This window comes from Ceratotherium simum, chromosome 10 (assembly GCF_057802395.1).
Source record: "Ceratotherium simum simum isolate JZ-2026a chromosome 10, ASM5780239v1, whole genome shotgun sequence".
NCBI classification, from domain to species: Eukaryota; Metazoa; Chordata; class Mammalia; order Perissodactyla; family Rhinocerotidae; genus Ceratotherium; species Ceratotherium simum.
The window spans coordinates 60,455,189-60,477,853 of NC_141909.1; the positions used below are offsets into that span (position 1 = coordinate 60,455,189).

At 35.5% G+C, this 22,665-nt stretch overlaps 1 protein-coding gene across 2 annotated transcripts in view; it reads left to right on the forward strand.

The window, feature by feature from the left end:
* The window catches only part of FNDC3A (fibronectin type III domain containing 3A), a 181,259-nt gene that overhangs the window by 152,796 nt on the left and 5,798 nt on the right, over nucleotides 1-22,665 (forward strand). For both annotated transcript variants that reach the window (XM_004433662.3, XM_004433663.3), the window contains 11 exons: nucleotides 5,519-5,657; nucleotides 6,193-6,261; nucleotides 7,095-7,213; nucleotides 9,123-9,228; nucleotides 9,316-9,491; nucleotides 11,232-11,345; nucleotides 12,067-12,216; nucleotides 12,322-12,605; nucleotides 12,704-12,916; nucleotides 17,287-17,453; nucleotides 18,677-18,804. In XM_004433662.3, coding sequence (XP_004433719.1) covers nucleotides 5,519-5,657; nucleotides 6,193-6,261; nucleotides 7,095-7,213; nucleotides 9,123-9,228; nucleotides 9,316-9,491; nucleotides 11,232-11,345; nucleotides 12,067-12,216; nucleotides 12,322-12,605; nucleotides 12,704-12,916; nucleotides 17,287-17,453; nucleotides 18,677-18,804 — 1,665 coding nt within the window. The remainder of the gene's footprint in view (nucleotides 1-5,518; nucleotides 5,658-6,192; nucleotides 6,262-7,094; nucleotides 7,214-9,122; nucleotides 9,229-9,315; nucleotides 9,492-11,231; nucleotides 11,346-12,066; nucleotides 12,217-12,321; nucleotides 12,606-12,703; nucleotides 12,917-17,286; nucleotides 17,454-18,676; nucleotides 18,805-22,665) is intronic.

Consider the following 22,665-nt stretch of genomic DNA (forward strand, 5'->3'; position numbering starts at 1 on the left):
ACCAAATACCTCTGGTTTTAATCCAATGCCACAGGTTAATTCTAGTTTTCTCCCTTTCCTTATTTCTAACCCTCTTCATCATCAGTGAGAAACTTTGCCCCAGTTATATTCCATATATTTACTTATTGGCTCAAACTCCTCCTCTTCCCCTCATACCCTTCCCTAGCATCCTATTCAGGGTGTTTGAGTTCCTACTGGGCAAGTGCTGCTGCCCCCGCCTCAACCCACCCCTGTTCCCCAGCACAAATACTTGCCCTGTTTAGCCCACCCTTTGGCCTTTGGACTGAATTATTTCAGGAGGAAAGCAGAGAGACTCTAACGTGTCATTCTTGGTTGCTTGAGACATGGAGATACTACATATCATTCTTGCTAACTTGAAGCAATAGCAAGCTTTGAAAATTCTACTTTGGAGACTCCCAAAATTCTGTATCTTTCGTACTATAGCATCTGTTCTAGGATATATTTTAGTTTAGCTCTGACTCAGTCAGTGATAAACATTGCTATTTCTTGGAAGACAGTGCTTGAATTAGTTAATATACCAGTTAATATAAGCCAGCCTACATTTTTGTGCAGAAGTTTCCCCCAGAAATATAACAGGTTGCTTATTAGTTGATAAATTCAACATTTGAGTTTTCCTACCAGTGCTTATTTAATCACATTTCAAATAAATGATAGAAGCCACTGTAAATTGTTTTCACTATTAAAAAGCAAAGATAAATTTTATTACTCCTTGAGAACCTTTGAAAGAAAATTTTAATGCTAATGGGAAATTTGATTATGTAGTGCATAATAATTATATGTGTTTGTTTTATATACTTGCTTCATTTTTAAAACTTCTGATAATGCTGGGTCATTTTAATTTCCAAATACAGTTTTCATATTTATAAGATTTCTAAAATACCTGAGAAGTATGTACATTAATTCCAGTTTTTCTCTTATGATGATGTTGGATTATATTTTTGCTTCAGTAATGATTGTCATACCAACAGGTCTTTTAAGGAGAAGTTGTTAATGTCTTTATAATATGGTAAGTACTAAATTCTTAGAATTTTACTGCCATGTAACACCATGGTGTTATTGCCACATAGGGACAAAAAGATATACACACAAATAGAAGTTAAATTCCTTACTAATCCACTGTAAACAAATCACAAATTTCTATTTAAAACTGATTCACTGTGGCAATCACTCTCAAATTGCAGGATATACAATCAGAATCTCCAAGGAGACAATGGGCTTTTCCATAAAGCACCCCCAAGTAACTAGAGAGGGAATGGGAAAACAATATGTCCCTAAACCACCTCTTAACAAATCACTGGATTATAGGAGGGGATTATATATTGGTTTATTAAATAAGAAACAAATTAAAATAGTGATAATATCTAGAGCAGTAGTTTTCAAAGTGTGATTACAAGACCATTTTATCATGATCACCTGGGAACTTGTTAGAAATGTAAATTCTCTGGCCCCACCCCAGATGTGAATCAGAAATTCTGGGGGTAAGGCCTAACAGTTGGTGTTTTAGCAGGCCCTCCAAGTGATTCTCATGCTTTGTGAAATTTGAGAAACATTGAACTCAAGGAGAAAAAAACTAACTAGCAAATAGAAAATGATGACTCCATGAAGTTTTCTAGAAGCCCAGACATTTATTTTGAATCTTCCATGAGCTGGGTGCCAGCTGAGGGGGTTTTGAATCGTTAAATCCTATTGCTCTCTATAGGTCTTCCTTTTCTAGTTTGACATTGCAGACTCCTTTCAAGCAAACATATGAAAATAAAATCTTAATACTCTAAAGAAATCTTACAATAGTAATGACTAGATAGTATATTATTGTTTGTAAAGAAACAATAAGGATATGATTAACATAAAGTAACATTCTAATATGACCAAGTTTACCAAATGCCGGAGTTCCAGGTTCTTCACTAAGGACGATCCTAGGACAGTCAAAATAGCAAAACAAAATTAGAACAAGGAAAACATTTAAAAGATAAAAGGAAAATGAAATAAAAATTTAAAGCATAAGAAAGCAGTCAGAATTCTTAAAATCATTTAAAATTCAGAGTGATAACCAAGCAGACAATGCTAATTCCATTCAAATGGTTCACTGGAAGCTGGGCTAGGACCTGGTGTCCAAAAGAAAAAAAAAAAAGAATTAAAGGCATCAGAGGCTAATGTCCAGTCTCTATGACTCTGGCCACTAGAAGGCTGATGCCTTGTTTCCTAAAGTTCCTGAAAAATAGTTTTTCAAGTTAACAAGGCTTCTGAAGGTCAAGGTTTGAGTACTTTGAGCTGAGAACCCTTAGATACTTGGACTTCATCTTGTTACTTGTTTTTGAGGCCTTTTCATAGGTGGAGAGAAATCAAAACAGTTAGTATCTGGATCTGTCGATTTCTCTTATCTTCCATCCTTGAAATTCGCTTAGACGTCAGCACCTGTGACAGTACCTAGTCATGTCCCCTTCCACTGGACATCTTGTGCAGTGTCATTTTATGTCTTCCTTTCTCTTCTGCTCTAATTTAAGTGTGCCCAAGTTTAGTCCTTAGTTTTCTTGGTATGTCTCTCTCACCCTTGGATATATCATCTCTTTGCCTTATATCGGCTGTCATTTCTGTCGTGAAGAATACTAAATCTCCAAACCTATTCTGTATCACTTTCGGGCTATTCTCTCACCTTCTAATCCAGGTTCTATTTTATAACAAGATTAATCTTTCTGAAACACAGCTTTCCCTCTAAAGAACAATTTACTTAGTTTGATGTAAGGTTCTTTATATTCTGACCCATTCAGTTTTTAAAATCTACTGTCTTTCACTCCTTACTTGAACTGGCTACCCCACCAGATTGATTACTCATTCTTACCTGAGCAGAGCTCACTATTTGCTATTCACTTCTGCTCTTCTGCTCTTATGCTCAGGGCTTTTTTTTTTTTTTTGTGAGGAAGATCAGCCCTAAGCTAACATCCATGCTGAATCCTCCTCTTTTTTGCTGAGGAAGGCCAGCTCTGAGCTAACATCTGTTGCCAGTCCACCTCCTTTTTTTTTTCCCCCCCCAAAGCCCCAGTAGATAGTCATATGTCATAGTTACACATCCTTCTAGTTGCTGTATGTGGGACACGGCCCCAGCATGGCCGGAGAAGCGGTGCATCGGTACGCGTCTGGGATCCGAACCCGGGCCGTCAGTAGCGGAGCGCGAGCACTTAACCGCTAAGCCACGGGGCCGGCCCTGCTCAGGACTTTCTGTTCTCTCTTATCCAAGCTTCCCCTTTCACTGCTGTTGTCAGTGAAGACCCCATATCACTACGATTTGCCTTTTCAAAACCTTCCTGGACCATTTTATTTAAGCCATAGTAATCTTTCTTCTCTTGCCTAATTATTTTGATATGCATATTGCCTATCTTCCGCATAAAGATTCTAAACTCATTGAAACTAAGGAGTGCAGAACACCTAGAGTTCCTAGCACCGTATTTCCTCTATAGTGGGCACCAAATTAATGTTTTGATTATTTGTAAAATTTGTGGAGAGAGAAAAGATAACCTTAATGGCTTTATACCTTTAATACCTTTATGGATAACTGAAGTAAAAGGAGGCAATGCTGAAATATATAGCCTTAAAAACATAATTAGTGGATCTTTATGGTTTATTGGGAGTCTGTTCTTACTTTAAAAGCTTCCTCTAGTTATTAGGTTTAAGTAGACACTGTGTACCATATTAAGAAATGGTTTGATCCCCTTCGTAGTCTAGTTTGTAAAGCAGCAGAGTGAGAAAATTCATCCTGAAAAATCCATCTGACTATGTGTGAGGACTGAGAAAACCTGAACAAAATTGGACTAAATTTTACTTTCTCATGGGCTGCATGAGTTATTTGGGGTAGTAGATTTATTTAGATCCTTGTCTATAGTGTCCTGTCATAGTGATCCCCATCTACAAGTCATTCATTCAACCAATAATTATTGAGCATCTACTCTGTGATAATTGAGCATCTACTCTGTGATAAGCCCTGTTCTAAACCGTAAGAATATAACAGTGATCAAAACAGCTAATATTCGAGTGGGAGGAATAGACAACAAACAAAGCAAACAAATATCAGATATTGATAAGTGCTATGCAAGTTAACTAAAATAGGGTGAGGTGACAGAATAACTGGGTAGTCAAGAAAGTCTTCTCGGAAATGACATTTAGACAGATCTGAATAATAAGGAGGCAGCATGTCAACATCAGAAAGAACATTCCATGCAGGGGAAATAACTGCTAATACAAAATACCCTAAAGTGGAGGTAGTCAGGAGTGAAATCACATAGGGCATTGTAGGCCATGATAAGGAACTTAGATTTTATTCGGAGTAAGGTGAGAAGCCATTGGAGGGTTCTAAGGTGCTAGTGATAAAGTCCCTCTGGCTGCTGTGTAGAAAGTAGATGGGGTTGAGGGAAAGAATGGAAGCTGGAAAACTAGTTAATAGTATGTTGTAGTCATTCAGAAAAAACAGGATCAAGGAAGCTTTGACTAAGGTGGTGGTAGTAGTAGAAAACAGAGAAGTGGAGTTGACAAGATTTACTAATAGATTTGACATGTAGATTTAGAGAAAGAAAAATCAAGGATGTCTCCTAAATTTTTGACTTAAGCAACTAGGTAGATGGTAGTGCTTTTTAGTGATGAGGAAGAGCAGAGATGGAGCAGGTTTGGAGAAGAGAAAATCCTGTTAAGCTTGATGTTGTACTTGAGGAGCTTTAAGTTCAGTAGATGAGATAAGGTAAAAATATAATACCTAGATATGAATTATGTTTTTCTATTGCTGCACAACTTAGCTTGAAAACAAGAAACTTTTTTATTTCACGGTTTCTGTGGGTCAGGAATTTAGGACCAGCTTAGCTGGGTGGTTCTGATGCAGGGTTTCTGTGAGGTTGCAGTGAAGATGTCAGCTGAGGCTGCAGTCATCTGAAGGCTTGACTGAGGCTAGAGGACTTGCTTCCAAGTTCACTCAAGTGCTTGTTGCCAGGAGTCCTCAGTTTCTCAATGACTGTTGGTCAGAGGCTTCAGTTTCTCACCACATGGGCTTCTCCATAGGGAAGCTACACATACCATCATTTGTGCTACATTCTGTTAGAAGCAAGTCATTAAGTACAGTTCAAAGGGAAGAGGAATTGGCCTTTATCTTTTGAAGAAAAGCAATTCAAAGAATTTGTGGACATCTTTTTAAACCCCCAGAGAATATTAAAAGTAAAGCAAGCCTGAAGCTCATCAAGTATCATCAGATTATAGCTTGTTCCTGTGATGACTCTTGTTTAGTATCCAAATGTTCAACTTAACAGTGTATTGCCAGGAGTGACTCTAAAAGAGGATTATACCTGAATACTTATCATATATGCTGAATCCCTAGTGAAGACAAGCAATTCTCACATAAACAAACCATCACAATCTGAAAACTTACTTTATCGTTTAATTGAATCTCTCTCATCACTTCATTCATTAAGCCAGTATCATTAGATATCAAACATTGTTTTATGTCTTTGTGTTCTCATCACAGGTTATTGCTTACAACTCAGAAGGTAAAAGTAATCCAAGTGAAGTAGTAGAATTTACTACATGCCCTGATAAACCAGGAGTACCTGTAAAGCCTTCAGTTAAAGGAAAGATACATTCACACAGTTTTAAAATAACTTGGGGTAAGATGTTATGCATATTTGTACATCATTACTCTTATTGGATTAGAATGATTTGAATATTAAGATAACTTGTAGCATATTTAAGTAAATTTGTTAGCTTGAACAAGTTCAGTAAGAAATGTGAGAGTCATTCACTGTTTGAGGATCTTTTTTGTGGAAAGCTTTGTACTCACACATACTAAGTTCAGATTTGATAAGGGAGAACTTGGGATCCACTGTAGGACTATGAGCAGGGGTAGCACTGTACGAAATAAAAGATTACTGAACTTATAGCTAAAGTCACCTGAGTTAAACTGGCTCTCAGGAGAAAAGAAAATCACTTATTCATTTAAAACAAACATTTATTGAGCACCTGCTTATATACTACTTAAAGAAAACCCAATAAGGTAATGAGATGCTGGTATTAATAGAGCATTGCAGGTGATTCTTTTTTCTTTTTAAGCAATCCTAGGTTTGGTATTCTGTTTTTTAGGATTTTCTGTCATTTTTAAATTATATGTACTTTGCCTAATACCATTTTTCTTTCTTTGGGTAGACCCACCAAAAGATAGTGGAGGGGCAGCCATCAGTAAATATGTAGTGGAGATGGCAGAAGGTTCTAATGGTAAGAATAACTATAAAGAATTGATAGATTTATACCAATCAGTCTACCTCTTCTCTTCATGATTTTATATTTTATGTGATCTCTTCTTTACTCTTGATCTTTTTCCTTTCTTTGTAGCACTTAAGATTTTGCCTAAGACCCACTTTAAGTTGTAATCCCCAGAAATACAGTGAATCAAATGTAAGACTGCTGTACACCTATATTATTACATTTACATTTGCATTTTCATGTTTTTTTCTCATTTGTTTGCATTGCTCAGTTCCAGTATACCTAGACTAAAGTCTTCTGAAGGTTAGTTTATTCAGTTAGATTTATATCCAGATGTACAGAGAAAAATTATCTTCTAAAGTGTAACTTATGTTATACTACTTTTCATAATAAATTCTGTGCCTAGTAAACTTTATTATTGAATCATACATTTAGCAATCTTTGTTTCTATGAAATGACCTATTTCCTGCAAAAAACAAGGATGTCTTTTAATTAAGACTAAACTTCCTATGGTATTGGTTCTTTCTATTCTTTGTGTGTTATAATGTTATTACTGGACCAGTAAACACATTTAAAATGCTTAATTCAAAGCAAGTTATCAATCTAAACCAAAGTCTGTACAGAGTTACAGAGATATTTCATTTCAACAAAGCCATGCAAATTTGTCTAGGAAGCTGTACACATAAAATTAGATCATTTCCAGGAAACTTGAAACAAGCTTAAATTGTTTCTGACAGATTACATAAGCACTTCTTGAGTGAAGCTAAGGATACCTGCTGTGTCCAAGATACCAAAATGTTAAACATTACCTTGCAGCTGATTGAACATAATTCTTCACTTTACAGGAAACAAATGGGATATGATATACAGTGGAACTACCAGGGAACATCTTTGTGATCGACTGAATCCAGGCTGTTTCTATCGTTTACGAGTTTACTGCATCAGTGATGGAGGACAGAGTGCGGTAATACTTATGTGTAGATTTTTTTTTTTTTCAAGTTTGGTCAAATGAGATGGGATCACCAGATGCCACCTCAAATATTGAAATGTATCCACAGATGTATAAAAGTAATTTCTGTAACCCAGGTGGTTAATTTTATAGTGACCAAAATATGTTAATATAGTACTTAAGCTCATGGTCAGTATTCAGTGAATATCTGCTGTCTGGTTGGTGTTTAGCTTTGGAAAAATATATACGAAATATATAATATATACAAATATGTACTACATATATATACATACACATATATGAAAACATTGCAGAAAATTTTATAGATAAATTTAGGATGCTTAATAACCATACCTAACAGAAATAGAAATAAAATAATTGTAGATTGATTTAGCACTCCATAAAATTACGTGTATCAGAACAAACCATAAAATATCATTTACTGTTTCAACACAGATTCTTATATTTACTTATTTCAGAAAAGTTGGCAATTATTTTTGTTATTAGAGACCCAATAACCAAAATGGACTTAAAATGTGCTATTGATTATATATGAGACATTTGTAATGTTCAGGAAAGGTATGTTTTTTAATAGAAGTGAATTTTTTTTAATGAATTTAACTAACAGTGGTTTCTTGGAGCATTCATAATTGTTATTATTTTTCAAATGGAATTTAATGCAATGAAAGTACTTTTTTAAAAAATGAATTATAAGCATTTTGTTGAAAGTGTGAATATTGTGAAACCAAATGCAAGTCCTGCCCAACAGGCTTGGAATCCAATTGCTTCATTTGTCTAATAAAATCTTCCTGGATTTTAAAAAAAGCAAACCCTTCCTCCCTCCCTAAAAAAAACTCTATTTTTCTAATATAGCGTTATAGCATTCTTACATAGGATACATTTCTGAATAAGGTGATGAGTAAATATTTTATTTATGTTTGGAAAGAATGTTAAGGTAAAGCTTAATAAAGTGCAGATAAGAACTATGGCACACTGAGTTTATTTCATTGTTTTAAAGAGAATGTTTTTTAAAATAAAACTAAAAGATTTTTTTTCAAAAGTCATAGAAACTAAAAGTAATACCAATTACCTGGAAAGACGCCAAATACTTGGAAAAGCTTACCTGATTTTTGAATTATTTTTAAGTGGAAAGGAAGAAGGAAAGATTTTTTTTTTTAAAAATAAATAAATGAATTAGTGTTTAGGTTAAAAATACAGTATACAGTAAAGTAGCCAAAATAGTCTAAACCTCCTGAAAACATGACAAACAGCATTTACAGAATGTGTTAAAACATCTTTCCTTAGAAGAGATTTGTGGATCAGTTTGGACAGGATCAAAAATAATGTCCAGGGCCCGCCCCTTGGGGTAGCGATTAAGTGCGCACGCTCCACTGCTGGCGGCCCGGGTTCAGATCTCGGGCGCACACCGACGCACCACTTGTCAGGCCATGCTGTAGCGGCATCCCACATAAAGTGGAGGAAGATGGGCATGGATGTTAGCTCAGGGCCAGTCTTCCTCAGCAAAAAGAGGATTGGCGTAGATGTTAGCTCAGGGCTGATGTTCCTCACAAAAAAAATAAAATAATGTCCATTAGGTTGGGTTAGAGTTTGTTTTTTTGTTTGGTTTTTAGTTATGGAAAGAAGAAAAGGAACACGTTTTTGTTCTTTTTTTATTTTCCAGGAACTAACATTTCATATAGTAGTCACATAGTACCTGCCTTTATTTATCTGTATGAAATTTGAGTTTTAATGATTTATTTGGGTTTTGATTTTATTCAGAATTTTATTCCTTTGCAGTGGATAGTCAAATACAGTTTCAAATTATTGGTGCAGTCTTTGTGTTCATGTTATTTTTCTTTAACAAAAGCAATCTGATTATTTGGCTTGGGGCATTTTTGTCTTGTTTTTCCTTTTGTTTTGGCAGGTATCTGAATCTTTACTTGTGCAGACTCCAGCTGTGCCTCCTGGCCCGTGCCTCCCTCCCAGATTACAGGGTAGACCCAAAGCAAAAGAAATACAGTTACGATGGGGTAATTTCCATTTTGGTAATAAATTATTATTAAGTTAATACTAAATATATTTATCTTGTTAAACTGCATAAATCTTGCCTCCTTTAGGACCCCCTCCAGTCGATGGTGGATCACCCATTTCCTGCTATGGTGTGGAAATGTCTCCTGTAGAAAAAGATGAACCCAGAGAAGTTTATCAAGGTTCTGAAGTAGAATGTACAGTGAGCAGCCTTCTTCCAGGAAAGACTTACAGCTTCAGACTGCGCGCAGCTAACAAAATAGGGGTAGGAGGACAGTGCTGACTGAATTATAATTACAGTAGTGTTTTATATAACCTATATAATCGCACCCATTATTTGGCCATTTTGCTTTCACCATGTGACTCCAAATTTTACAATTTTCACTAAGCCTATATTGATAAATAAGAGAGAGGTCAGTATATACCACAACTTAATTGGTACAGAATCTCAGTATATTTTCAAATTATTTGTGACACTTTGGACTTCCGCTGGGCTAAAGTTGGCCTTTCAGGCAGTGCCAGTAGGATTTACGTAGTAAATTTAAGAGTAGAAACAAGATTATAGGATGAAATACTTGGAGTAATTAAGTTTTTTGAGGCTGGTTGTATGCATCATTTACTTTCAGTTAGCAACTAATTGTGACTTATTTTTTGCCTAAAGAAAAAATATTTAGATTTTAAGCATTTCTGGTTTTGTGTGGATTTTTTTTTTAATATTATCTATGAATTGGTACAACTCCATAAAATGGACAAAATAGCTTACAGCTCCATTTTACAACTGAGGAAGCGGGGGCTCAGAAAAGCTAAATATCTTGCCCACAAATATCTTATCTCTGTCACACTAAGAGGTGATAGAGATAAACTAGACAAGTTTGTCAGACTCCAGAGCCAAAGCCCTTCTACTCAGCTATGATACCTCTCATCTCTCTGCATTAAATCAGGTTCTCTAAGGACAACGCAGAAATTTCTTACCTCAATTGAGTAACACTCTGTTTCTTTAAACTATTCTATAATTAAATTTCACAAAATTAAACTCACAAGTCTCTCCTCTCCCCATTATTTCAGATCTTAGTGAACTGTACTATATTTTATGTCTCATTCTCCAGCCGAGTTCAGTGTTTATATCTGTAAACTTATTTTTTTTTGTGAGGAAGACCAGCCCTGAGCTAACATCCAATGCCAATCCTCCTCTTTTTTTTTTTTTTTTTTTTGCTGAGGAAGACTCGCCCTGGGCTAACATCCATGCCCATCTTCCTCTACTTTATGTGGGACGCCGTCACAGCATGGCCCAACAAGCGGTGTGTCGGTGCATGTCCAGGATCCCAACCGGCGAACCCCGGGCCACTGCAGTGGAGGGCGCGCACTTAACCGCTTGCGCCACCAGGCCAGCCCCTGTAAACTTGTTTTTAAATTTTTTATATGCCAAATTTATATACTTTGTTGGCAGTCCTTACGTAGGTCATTCCTTCCTGTCTGAAGTCATCATCTTGTCAGCCCCACAAGGTGGCAGTACACTGAGATAGCATCTTTAATACTACTGCCCTTAATCTATATTTTCAGGTTTGTGATAATTTGTCAAAACCATCTTAAGTAAATATTTGCTTTCTATATTTCCAGAGAATATATATTTTAGACCCTTCTAAAGCTGTTCTAAATTTTAAGATATAATTTATGCCTACCATCTCTCATGCCTTTGATTGGTATCCATTTCTTCACTCCTCATATAATTTATTCTGACTTATTCCACCTACCTGGTTCCCTAATGCCCTCTCCTCCTTACAAAAACTAATTCATGAAGGAAGTACAGTAAATGAAACTTAAAAACACCACACATATTCTCTTCCATGATCATTAAATCTTTTTACTTTCTATGAATGCTTTTAGAATTATGGGCAATTAGTCTTCAAGGAGAGGGATGATGCAGTTAATTATTTGTGAGTATTTATGGAGAGCTGTGCAATCAGTGGATGAAAAATTAAAACACTGGTTATATTTGTTTTTCTAGTTTGGACCATTTTCAGAAAAATGTGATGTTACTACAGCCCCTGGACCACCAGATCAATGCAAGCCCCCTCAAGTGACATGCAGATCTGCAACTTGTGCACAAGTAAATTGGGAGGTATTATAATTTCTATTGTCTTATATTTACTTTCTTAAGCGATTAGAATAGTTTATATAAAAGAATAAAGATGTTGTTCATTTCACCTCCTAAATTACACAAAGAGTAAGTCCTGGTTAAATTCATGTGGTAAAAAGTAAATTCCTTTTTCTCATTGAAGCATTTAAGTAAGGTATATTTGCATTACAAGTATTTAGATTCTTGTTCTTGATGTGCTTGGTATTTTCTCAAAGGCTTTGTCTCAGTACTGAGATATTTAGCCAGTGGTGAGCTTAATGTTCAGAACAAACATTCATAGGAATTAGTATAATACTATTTCTCTTATATTTATTATCTCCAGTGTATTTATTGTGTACAGTAGTACTCAGTAATGATAATTCCATTTTCAGTTTCCTTTGAAATGTAACAAAGAAAATGTCCTTGTATGATTTATCATTTTATATTACTTAATAGAATTATTTTGAAGTATACTTACCTTAAGTGATTCAGTCATATTTCTACTTCTAATTGAAAATAAAGTTATATTTTTTGACCAATCTTAAATTCAGGTCGCCTTAATGAATAAAAATTTAATATTGAACAGTTTAATTTTGCTTGAACATTTTTAAAAAATTCAAAGGCAATCCAGTTTTTGATATGCTCAGGTAAAGCACATTTTTTGGCCAAAAGCTGTTTAATCAATGACAAAACTTAGGACCTTTATCCTTTTCTTAATTTAAAGGTCCCTTTGAGTAATGGAACAGATGTCACTGAATATCGACTGGAGTGGGGAGGAGTGGAAGGAAGTATGCAGATATGTTACTGTGGGCCTGGTCTCAGTTATGAATTAAAAGGACTTTCACCAGCAACTACCTATTATTGCAGAGTCCAGGTAAAGGCGATCAGGGCCTTGTCCTTACGCTTTTCAGAGTCTTGTGTTTTGTGAGCATTTTCATGGTCATGTCTTAGTTAACTTATGGGCTCTGTTAATTTGTAGGCTCTGAGTATTGTGGGTGCAGGCCCTTTCAGTGAAGTAGTAGCCTGTGTGACTCCACCATCAGTTCCTGCCATTGTGACTTGTCTTCAAGAAATAAGTGATGATGACATAGAAAATCCCCATTATTCACCTTCTACATGCCTTGCAATAAGCTGGGAAAAGCCTTGTGACCATGGTTCAGAAATCCTTGCCTACAGCATAGACTGTGGAGACAAACAGCCCTTGACAGTGGGAAAGGTTACAAGCTATATTATAGACAATTTGCAACCAGATACAACATACAGGTACACTCTAAAAACTGTGTTAATTTTTGCCTCAACCAGAGAAACAAATAATCATGAACTAAACTTTTTTTTTTTTTTTTTTTAATGGTGGCACTTAGAATACGAATTCAAGCCTTGAATAGCCTTGGAGCTGGCCCTTTCAGTCACATGATAAAATTAAAAACTAAGCCCCTCCCTCCTGATCCACCTCGTCTGGAATGTGTTGCCTTTAGCCACCAGAACCTTAAACTGAAATGGGGAGAAGGAACCCCAAGGACATTATCAACAGATTCTGTTCAGTACCACCTTCAGATGGAAGATAAGAATGGAAGGTAGGTGTTTTTAGTTGCTTCTTTATGTAATTTCTTAGGTCTTAAGTAAATTTTCAAAAACAGAATTCTCATAAGAAATAACTGCTGTTTTCGAAACATCAGAAGGCACAATGGTTTCCTTTGCTTGTAAGTGGGATGCCAAGTGAGAAAAAATTAAGTGGGCTCTTTGCTACAAAATAAGCTCTTCAGTGCTTATTTCCAGCAAGAGGCAGTTTTTATAGTAAGTGATTGATTGGCTTAAGGCCTCTGAGATCCTTGAGGGGCAGAGATTATGTGTCACTCTCCTCCACACCCGTCACAGGGCCTGCACACTAAATGAATACAGTTCATTCCTCAGTGTCAGATCTCAGTTAGACTCTGTAATTAATTATTCAGTCCCCTTGGTACTCAGGTTCTTATCTATCCTGCCACCCTTTACATTTTCATTACACGCATGCCATATACTTTGCCAGTAAATCATGCATTTGAATTACAATGTTACTCAAAATATTTGTAATATAAATTATTCAGATGTCAATCTGGGGCTGTTTATTGACATTATATCCCATGTAAACAATGCCATATACCCTCCACAGCTGTTACTCTTCTAATATTTTAAGAATTTGAATTTTACTTTTTCTACTTTTCACTCAATTTATTAGAAAAGATTTGTATATCTGATGGATTCAGAGTACTAGTAAGAGTTTTTCCCAAGGTTACTTTGTTTTTTGTGTTGAGTTTGTATCTTAGCCAAGTATTCAGTAATAGATTCAAAATATTTTTGGTGCTTGTACATAAGTACTCTCTATCAGAAATACTTACACATTTAAAATAACATTTGGAATTAAACATACTGTATCACCAGTAAGAGTATTACATAGAGCAAACAGTATTGATCATTTCCTGAAATTTGTGCCTCTATGAATGTTAGCTTCTGTTCTTGGCAGAACTGTATGTACTCTCTTTGTAGCCTTATCTTTAGAAGGAGTTCTTTGCCTTGCCACAGGTTTTTGGTATAGCCATTTATCTTTAATATGTATTATTATTGTTGGATGAATTAGTTATTTTCATCCCCTTTCTAGCATTTACATTTGGGGTAGTACAAAAAGGTTTACTAGAAACAGGTCTAATTAGTGTTTTGGCTGAAAGATAATAGAATTGAGATTCTGTTAAATATAGTTTATATTATAGTCTATATTCTGTGATAGAACTTCAAGCTTAATTAATATCTAGCTAGCATCTAGAGAATTGTTGTAGGGCGTAAGTATGGCCAGAGGCCTTTGGCTGTGGAAAATAAAGATATTGAAACCTTTTATGATACTGCAAATTTACTATATAAATTGAATCAATTTAATATCTTTTTTTGTTAATTTTTTGTTTATTGCAGTAACATTGGTTTATAACATTGTATAAATTTCAGGTGTACATCATCATACTTCTATTTCTGCATAGATTACATCATGTTCACCACCAAAATACTAATTACAACCCATCACCACACACATGTGCCAAATCATCCTTTTCCCCCTCCTCCCTCCCCCCTTCCCCTCTGGTAACCACCAATCCAATCTCTGTCTCTATGTATTTGTTTATTGTTGTTATTATCTACTACTTAATGAAGGAAATCGTACGGTATTTGACCTTCTCCCTCTGACTTATTTCACTTTGCATAATACCCTCAATGTCCATCCATGTTGTCACAAATGGCTGGATTTCATCATTTCTTATGGCTGAGTAGTATTCCATTGTGTATATATACCACCCCTTTTTATCCATTCATCCCTTGATGGGCACTTAGGTTGCTTCCAAGTCTTGGCTATTGTGAATAACGCTGCAATGAACACAGGGGTGCATGTATCTTTATGCATTGGTGTTTTCAAATTCTTCGATAAATACCCAGCAGTGCAATAGCTGGATCATATGGTAGTTCTATCCTTGATTTTTTGAGGAATCTCCATACTGTTTTCCATAGTGGCTGCACCAGTTTGCACTCCCATCAGCAGTGTATGAGAGTTCCCTTCTCTCCACATCCTCTCCAACACATGTTGTTTCCTGTCTTGTTAATTATAGCCATTCTGATGGGCGTGAGGTGATATCTCATTGTAGTTTTGATTTGCATTTCCCTGCTAGTTAATGATTTTGAACATCTTTTCATGTGTCTGTTGGCCATCTGTATATCTTCTTTGGAGAAATGTCTGTTCAGGTCTTTTGCCCATTTTTTAATTGGGTTGTTAGTTTTTGTGTTGTTGAGATGCATGAGTTCTTTATATATTTTGGAGATTAACCCCTTATCAGATGTATGGTTTGCAAATATCTTCTCCCAATTGTTAGGTTGTCTTTTAGTTTTGTTGATGGTTTCCTTTGCTGTGCAGAAGCTTTTTAGTTTGATGTAGTCCCATTTGTTTATTTTTTCTATTGTTTCTCTTGCCCGGTCAGACATGGTGCTTGAAAATATGTTGCTAAGACCAATGTCGAAGAGCGTACTACTGTTTTTTTCTAGAAGTTTCATAGTTTCAGGTCTTACATTCAAGTCTTTAATCCATTTGGAGTTAATTTTTGTGTATGGTGTAAGGTAAGGGTCTACTTTCATTTTTTTACATATGGCTATCCAGTTTTCCCAGCACCATTTGTTGAAGAGACTTTCTTTTCCCCATTGTATGTTCTTGGCTCCTTTGTCAAAGGTTAGCTGTCCATAGATGTGTGGGTTTATTTCTGGGCTTTCGATTCTATTCCATTGATCTGTGTGTCTGTTTTTGTGCCAGTACCATGCTGTTTTGGTTACTATTGCTTTGTAGTATATTTTAAAATCAGGGAGTATGATACCTCCAGCTTTGTTCTTTTTTCTCAGGATTCCTTTAGCTATTCGGGGTCTTTTGTTTTTCCATATAAATTTTAGGATTCTTTGTTCTATTTCTGTGAAAAATGTTGTTGGAACTTTGATAGGGATTGCATTGAATCTATAGATTGCTTTAGGAAGTATGGACATCTTAACTATGTTAATTCTTCCAATCCAAGAGCATGGAATATCTTTCCATTTCTTTGTGTCTTCCTCAGTTTCTTTCAGCAGTGTTTTATAGTTTTCGGTGTACAGATCTTTCACCTGTTTGGTTAAGTTTATTCCTAGGTATTTTATTCTTTTTGTTGCAATTGTAAATGGGATTGTATTCTTAATTTCTCTTTCTGTTACTTCGTTGTTATTGTATAGAAATGCAACTGATTTTTGTATGTTGATTTTGTATCCTGCAACTTTACTGTATTCGTTTATTACTTCTAAAAGTTTTCTGGTGGATTCTTTAGGGTTTTCTATAAATAAAATCATGTCATCTGCAAATAGTGAGTTTCACTTCTTCCTTTCCAATTTGGATCCCTTTTATTTCTTTCTCTTGCCTGATTGCTCTGGCTAGGACTTCCAGTGCTATGTTAAATAGGAGTGGTGACAGTGGGCATCCTTGTCTGGTCAATTTAATATCTTTAGTTACACTTTTTCCCTTTGATTTTTCACAACTATTTACACTTACTGTGGGATAGTGTCAGAAAGCAGCTTCAGCTGTTGCCTGACCACAGGTTTTGTCATTGTTCAGCTTTTTTCAACAGTGGTTTTACCACTGTTTTTTTTCCTATCATTAAAAAAAAAATTTTGGAGATTAAAAAAGGCAAGGCTTATCCAGTTAATGCTTCTTGGAAATACTGTTACTTAGGTCATTAAATATTTCTTCATTTTTAACCTGACTACAGTTTTTTAGAATGTTAGAACTAGATGAGCATTCATTATTCATTCTGCAGTTTCCAAAAATTTTAAAAACAGCCAATCAAAAATATTGGGGAACATTCAACTTATGGATAACATATATGATGTTAAATTTTCCTTTGAACACTTCAAATGGATAATTTATGGGAAATTATATATTCTCTCATATTGCTATGTAAATCTCTAGAAAACATCACCAAATCAGCTAAAATTATGTCTGGGAATTAAGAATTCTCTTTTTTAATGTGACAAATTATATGCCTATGACTCTAATTAGAAATAATTTATAATGAAAATTGTGGTGTTCTGAGTATCTTTAAAAATGTATACATTAGAAGATAGCAGTCAGAAACAAAGCTGTACCGGAAGCCTGAGAAGAAACAGCTACTTTGATTGGACATGAAATTTAGCAATAAATTTTCAGGAAACCATGTCAAATTGGGAAATTTACCAATTCTGTGATTTTCATCATCTGATGAAAAAACACAGATTCATTTGGAGTGACAAACCATTCCTGGCATTAAGTTATAGGAGCAACTTATTACTCCTAAATAATGCCCCAACTGTACTTTTTTAGTAGTTTTTAAACATTTTTCATAAGGTAGTCAAGGTTTATTTTTAATAAGAGTCATTTCTACTTTAGGTTTGTATCCTTGTACAGAGGTCCATGTCATACATACAAAGTACAAAGACTTAATGAGTCAACATCCTATAAATTCTGTATTCAAGCCTGTAATGAAGCTGGGGAAGGTCCTCTCTCCCAAGAATATATTTTCACTACTCCAAAATCTGTCCCAGCTGCCTTGAAAGGTAAGTTATACATCTTCAAGTTATTTTCTTTAATAATAAATTAAGTTTAAATATATTTTCATAAAGTGCTTAATATACTGTTATTAAAATTTATCGCCCACTATGTGTCAAACATTTAAATTATAAGAAAGAAATTATATAGACAAGTACTTGGGAGTTTCACTCAGTAATAAAAGCTATTTTATCTGGCACATTGATAGTCAGACAAGTACTGGTTTTTGTCACTGATCTTTTTAATAATCTAACATAAAAATACTAAGTTCAGTAAATAGGCTGGTTTTCTAATAGGGTCATTTGCTATTTCTTCTATTATTACTTAAAGAAAAAAATCACAAACTCTGGTTGTTTTGAGTTGTTGCTGTTTCATTCATTTGGATTTCAAAGAGAGAACCAGGTCATCTGTTAAGCAAAACATAAATAAATTCTTAGTTAACTTAAATTTTTAAATCAAATTTACCACACACACATCCTTGTATACAGATATATTTTTTAAATTAATTTCAGAGGTGTTCTTATTTTAAAATGACCCTGGCAAGGATTACATTTTGTGCATTTAGCCAAAAACACTAAAATTCCTCACACTCGGAGGGCAGATCACAAAGACTTCTAGTACAATGTCCTGGATCCTGTACTTGAATGTGTCATTTGTTAAGCAGATCCATAGTTAGCAGGACTGTTCTTGAGTAGTCTTTCTAATAATGTTGTTGGAGTTTCACTGAGTCATTTTTCTGTTCCCTCACCCGGTTTAGTGTCTCTTAGCCTTAAGAAGATTGCTAATTTTAACCCCTTTGTACCCCACTATTTATTGAGTATGGCAGTCATATGTAGTCAAGCAACTAGGGGTATTTTTCAACTCATCTTCTTAGGAAATTTCTTAAATTATAAAATTTCATGTTCTAGTGATGTTCCTAGAAGTACTATAAATATTGTTTTAGAACTGCCATACTCCTCTATTGACTTTTTAGCTCAGTGAAAACAGTGTTTACTTTCACAGATCTTTTAGCCAGTCTGGCCATTGTAGCACCTGTAGATTGTATAGCCTAGAGATAATAAGAGTGCGCCATTGACCATTTCTCTGCAAATTTCAAAAATTCACTGATATTCATTTCAAGTTTATAATTGGGTTTTAAAGCTTTGTTGATTTTGATTAAAACAAGTGTCTGTGTAATGTACCAAGTTAAAAATCAAGTAGAGGAGATTTTATTTATATTTGTTCTCTATAGCCCCCAAAATAGAGAAAGTAAATGATCACATTTGTGAAATTACATGGGAGTGTTTACAGCCAATGAAAGGTGATCCAGTTATTTACAGTCTTCAAGTTATGATGGGAAAGGATTCAGAATTCAAACAGGTATGTGCCAACATATAATTCTGTGGGTATGTATTTTTACCTTGCTCATTTTTATGTATTTTCAATGCAAGATTTGACTATCTTTATCTTCCTAATTCAGAAACCTTTGTTCAGTACTTAACTATGTTCCAAAGATTAGTAACTACACAGTATCTTAGGATTCAAAATCATTTGGGTGTGAACTACACTTGAACAGATTATTCATTCATTTGACAAATATTTATTGAACTCTGTGCTAGGAACTCAGGATACAACACTGAACAAAAAATCTTTGCCTCCATGGAGCTTACATTCTAGTAGAAAAGTACACACTAAAAGCAAATAAATACATCAGTATATCACATGGTACATAGTGATATGCACAGTGGAGAGAAAATAAAACTGGGTAAAGAAATAAGGAGTACTGGAGGGAGGGACAGCTAGTGCTATTTCATACAGGGCAGGCAGGTGACATTTGAACAGAGACCCAAAGGAAGTGAATATGAGGAGAAGAGTGTTCCAAGAAGAAGAAACAATAAGGGCAAAGGCCCTGAGGCAGGAGCATGCTTGTTAAATTTAGAACAACAAGGAGGTCAATATGGCTGGGGCAGTGTGAGCCAAGGGGACGAATAATAGATGAAGTCAGATAGTTAATGATAGGGAATCTCTGAGTGCGATGGAGATCAGGTAGGGCATTATAGGCCATACTGTGACTTTTACTCCATGTAAAATGAGAAGCCAGTGGAGGATTTTGACCAGAGTAGTCACGTGATCAGACACAAGGTCATTTTGGCTAGAGTGGGACTAAGGTAGAAGCAGAGACCATTAAGGAGACTTTTACAGTAATAGTAATAGTTGTAATTATAATGCAGTGTTGTGAGTATGACAATAGACACAATTATTATGGAAGCCTAGAGGAAGTATCACCTTCCCGAGAAATTTCAAAGATAGCTTCCGGCTAGCGGATGAATAGCAGTCAGATGAAGCAGAGAGCTGTCAGTGTTCGTTATAACTTTTATAGAGAAGATAAAGAAGTTTTTTTGCAACTCAAAAGCCTAATGTCTATAAGCATTTTATCTGAGTCTCCCTTTTGCCATCAACCTTCTTGATTTTGAGGGCTTTTAAGCTGGGTGGTTTTCATTTTAGTATCTTGTGTTTTCTTTTCCCACAAGAAAATCAATCATTCATCTGTTTTATTTCCATCTTGTGCTTTTATAACTATTACTAATAGAATATTTTTTTAATGTAGATATAATTTTGTTCTTTTAAGTTTTGTTAAGTATGGAAGTGAAATTTTTTATTTATTTACTTTTTTTTTGGTGAGGAGGATTGGCCCTGAGCTAATATCTGTTGCCAATCTTCCTCTTTTTGCTGAGGCAGATTGTCCCTGAGCTAACATCCGTGCCAATCTTCCTCTACTTTGTATGTGGGATGCTGCCACAGCATGGCTTGATGAGCAGCATGTAGGTCTGTGCCTAGGATCCGAACCCACAAACCCTGGGCCACAGAAACAGAGCACACACAGTTAACCACTACACCACTGGGCCAGCCCCTGTGTAATTTCTTAACTGAAATTACAAAAGGCCCCAAAGAGTCAGTTTAAATTTGGCGTGTGATTGTTTTTCTTTATTAAGCCATCTGCAAATTGACATGATAATTAGATTTAAATGTAATTTACAGATAAGCAGGTTTTCAAGATGGAAGCAAAAATTAATATTAAAGAAAATGTAATCATGTTACATGTTTAAAGGAAATAGGGACCCCATATTTGAGTAGTAAATGAATTTTAATAAACATATCACTGCATGAAACAGCAATGCTAATTCTAATTTAACTTAAAAGCCAACTTAACCCTATCATCACTTTCACTTACTTTAGATTGTAAGCATGCTATAAAACTTAAAATACTGATTTCCTTAGAACTTCATCCTCTATATGCTCATCTGAAGCTCTTAAATGTTTATAAAATTTTTTGATTTATTGGCAAGTTATAGTCCAAAAGTTTAAAGGTCACTTTTTGAGAGTTCAGTTTCATTCATGGAATTTAATATTTTACTTAAAATTTATTTGATATTCAACACACTTGTATTAAATACTATGTATAAAGAATTAATGGAGAGCTACATTTTAATAAGTTACTGTTCTGATCTCAAGAAAGTTGTTTAGAATTTAGCAAGCAAGCAGAAATTTTATAATCATGACATTTTACATAGCTAAACAAATAAAAGGTCATAATAAAGATAAAACCTACTTTATAAAAAGGAATGATATATTCCAGCTGGAGTTTGGAACGTTTTCCAAAAGCAGTGTCATTTAAGTGAGTCTTTTGAGGGGCTGGTGAGCTTGAGAAGAGCCATGAACTCTCGAATGTGACTTGAGTGAGGCTCAAGAATGGAGTCTGTAGTGGAGGAGGCCAAGTCTTGGGTCTTTGTTCTATAACAGTAGGAACTGTTGATGTTTTTAACGAGGGGATTGTTTTTTATAAGTTGATGGTTGAGTTTCTAGGCTAGCCTGTAAAAACCTGTTTAACCTATAATGTTCCTAGGTTTGGGGATCTGGAAGCAAATTAGCCTGGCAGCAACAAGTACTTATGACCCTGGGCCAAACCTAGAAACAAATTCATTTCTTTGGATTCTTCCCTTTGTTCATCCCCTGTTTGATCAGTCACTGGCTTTTTTAACCAAACCTTTGCTGCCTTCTTGCTGCTCTTTGTCCTGTTCTGTAGCACTTTACCTAGATTTGCCCCATTCTCTCAAATTATGCTCTCCCTCTGACTCTTGCCTCCCTCTCTCATACACATCATAACTCTCATGTACACAGCATAGCTGACCTTATTGGCATTAGGAGAAAGACTCTTCATTTGGGAAAATTCATACCAAAGTCAAGTGTCTGCTGGCTCTTTGATCCTCTCAGAAGTGTATACGTTATTGAAAACAAGTGCTTTTTAACCAAAATGGCATTTCAAGTGTTACAAAGGTGAAGTGAAAATATTGGGGGACAGTAGAGCCACTTTTAAACCAGATCACCCCCACCTGGGAGTCTGTACCTAAGGCAACTCTTGTGTCAGAGCTCATTATGTTGCAAGTACCAGGAATACCAACTTGAACTAGCTTATAAGCTTATAAGTGTAAATCCTCTTAGGGAGAATCCTGGAGGTAGGCAGGCTTCAGGATTGGTTGATTCACAAGCTCAATGAAGTAATCAGGGACATGGTTTCTCTCACAGTCTTCATTGGTTGCCCTTAGCCATGGGGAACTTACTCTTCCTCATTCACATTCAGGGAAAAGAAAGCACTTGGCTTAAAAGCCATCCCTGAACCATGGACTGTGCCAGGGCTTAAGCCAACCAGGGCCCACCTCTGGAGTTAAGAGTGAGGCCAGCTTCTCTTATTACATGGGTGAGGGAGAGTTTGACACCCCATCCAAAATCAGGGTACTGTTGGCAGTGTCAGAGAATGGGTGCTAGGACAGTAGCCTGTTGGAGTCTCTACAACTTCTTCCTTTCTTAAACTTCTGAACTTAGCTTCTCAGAAACAATGCTCCTCACTCAGAGTGGCCTGCAGACCTAACGAACCTGAATGTCTGGAAATGGGACCCCCAATTCGGTTTTTAAGTTCCAAGAGGTGCTTATGCACAATAAATTTAAGAACTGCTCTAAAAGCTCCAAGTTCACTTAGAACTTCCTCAGCCATAATAGAGGGGAGGAATGGTAGAGACAAGAGCAGTCTGGTTATTTGTCTACATTCAGTTGTTTGGGAGAGTTTTTACTGTTCTCTTTGTGTATTGATCACTACAAAATTATTTGCAGTAGTATATTCATAAATTAAAGAAAGATCACATTATGTGATCATATGTGCAAAATTATATGACAACATATGCCTTA